Source organism: Austrofundulus limnaeus, unplaced genomic scaffold, assembly GCF_001266775.1.
Source record: "Austrofundulus limnaeus strain Quisiro unplaced genomic scaffold, Austrofundulus_limnaeus-1.0 Scaffold201, whole genome shotgun sequence".
NCBI classification, from domain to species: domain Eukaryota; kingdom Metazoa; phylum Chordata; class Actinopteri; order Cyprinodontiformes; family Rivulidae; genus Austrofundulus; species Austrofundulus limnaeus.
The window spans coordinates 821,728-823,195 of record NW_013952603.1 but is presented as its reverse complement, the minus strand read 5'-3'; the positions used below and the strand labels follow the sequence as shown (position 1 = coordinate 823,195).

Below are 1,468 nucleotides of genomic sequence, written 5' to 3'. Positions count from 1 at the left end.
TATCATTATTTCATAAGCAAATTCAGGGATATGATTAATTTGTTTTGTTGATTACGATGATACATTAATATTTGGTCTGAATCCTAATTTTATGTAATTTTAATGAGGAAATTTTCATGTCCTTTTAAAGAGGAAACCTTAAAAAGTATTTGAAAATTGAAATGTCCCAGATGGAAAGAAACAAAGCTTTGCTAGCTCGCAGGGAAAACATCAAAATTTTAAGGCGATTTTGCACAAAAACATTTCTTTGTTTTTGTTACTACTGCTCAAAAAAGTGCTTTAATTTTTTTAGCTTATATTTCATTCAAATGATACATTAATAAGGTATTTATTTGTTATATTTTGACAAAACGCAATTAATGCAACAGTTTTAATCAGAACATTATATTTGCCTGTTTCTCCACCACTTTGAGACTTAAACCCTGTTTCGATGTAATGGGTCACATATTAGTTACATTTAAAATGATTTAAGAAAAGTCTAGACCAAACCACCTAAAAAAAACTTTAAACACCCAACAACTAATTCAAAATCCTTTTTGAGCTTCTATTTTTCAGTTCATGTAAACTGAGTCTTTATTTAGTATCTATCAGGATTCTGCAGAGGTTTGTTTAATTTTCCTCAAGTTTGCATCAATAAAAAGAAAAAAGAAAGCGTATCTGACTACAGCACTAATCTCACTTTTTATCAGCTCTCTTCTTAAAACCAGTTTGCTCACCCGTTCACCGCTGCTGCTGTCCCCCTGAGCGGCTCTGGTGCTCTTGCAGCCCCACACAGGTACAGACACAGGCAGGGAGCGGGCCAAAGCCAGGGAGTGGGCGTGACGGGCCGCGAACACGTGCTGACCCATATTTATGCCGCGCGGCGGGGGCGGAGCCTCCTCGCTCAAAGAGCCTGATGCAAACAGAAAGAGAGAAGCGTAAACACTCCTCAGCTGCGTGCATTCAGGACAGAAAAACTGTGATTCGGTGAGACAAAACTCCTCACCGTCGGTGCTCTCCTCTTCTCCTTCTGATTCAAAGAACGGCTCACAGTCCCGAGAAATCGAGTCCTCGTCCATCGAGAAAACACCTGGAGCGGAATTACAATCAAGACAAATATTAAAGACTGAAGGGAATGAGGATGACTGTCAGCTACTACCACATTAAATCTGAGCTCTATATCTATAAAACTGACTGAGTTATGTCATGTTTGTACCATTAATGCTAACTAGCTTTGACAGACATCTTGAGTTGTGGTTCCTGTAAAGTTTAATTAGCTGCAAATTATTATTTATTTATTACAGGGACAGTGCATATTAATATGCACATAGAATTAGCCAGAAGGCTATTTTTCACCTGCAGTCCCTAGACCGGGGGGGGTTACACGTGCTCTATGATGCCTTAAATACATTTCCTCAAAGGTATTTTGAATCTGAAAAGAGCCTCACTGAGTGAGAACTAATGTTGAGAGCACAGCAGACAGTTAGGT

The 1,468-nt window shown here is 38.6% G+C and overlaps 1 protein-coding gene across 1 annotated transcript in view; it reads right to left on the bottom strand.

Annotated features, from left to right (window-relative positions):
- The window catches only part of akt1s1 (AKT1 substrate 1 (proline-rich)), a gene marked incomplete at its 5' end in the record, with an annotated part of 1,925 nt that extends 856 nt beyond the window's left edge, over positions 1–1,069 (bottom strand). Inside the window, 2 exon segments of the mRNA XM_014018785.1 lie at positions 717–892; positions 986–1,069. Of these exon segments, the coding sequence (XP_013874239.1) occupies positions 717–892; positions 986–1,069 (260 nt within the window).
- Between the last annotated feature and the right edge of the window lie 399 nt (positions 1,070–1,468).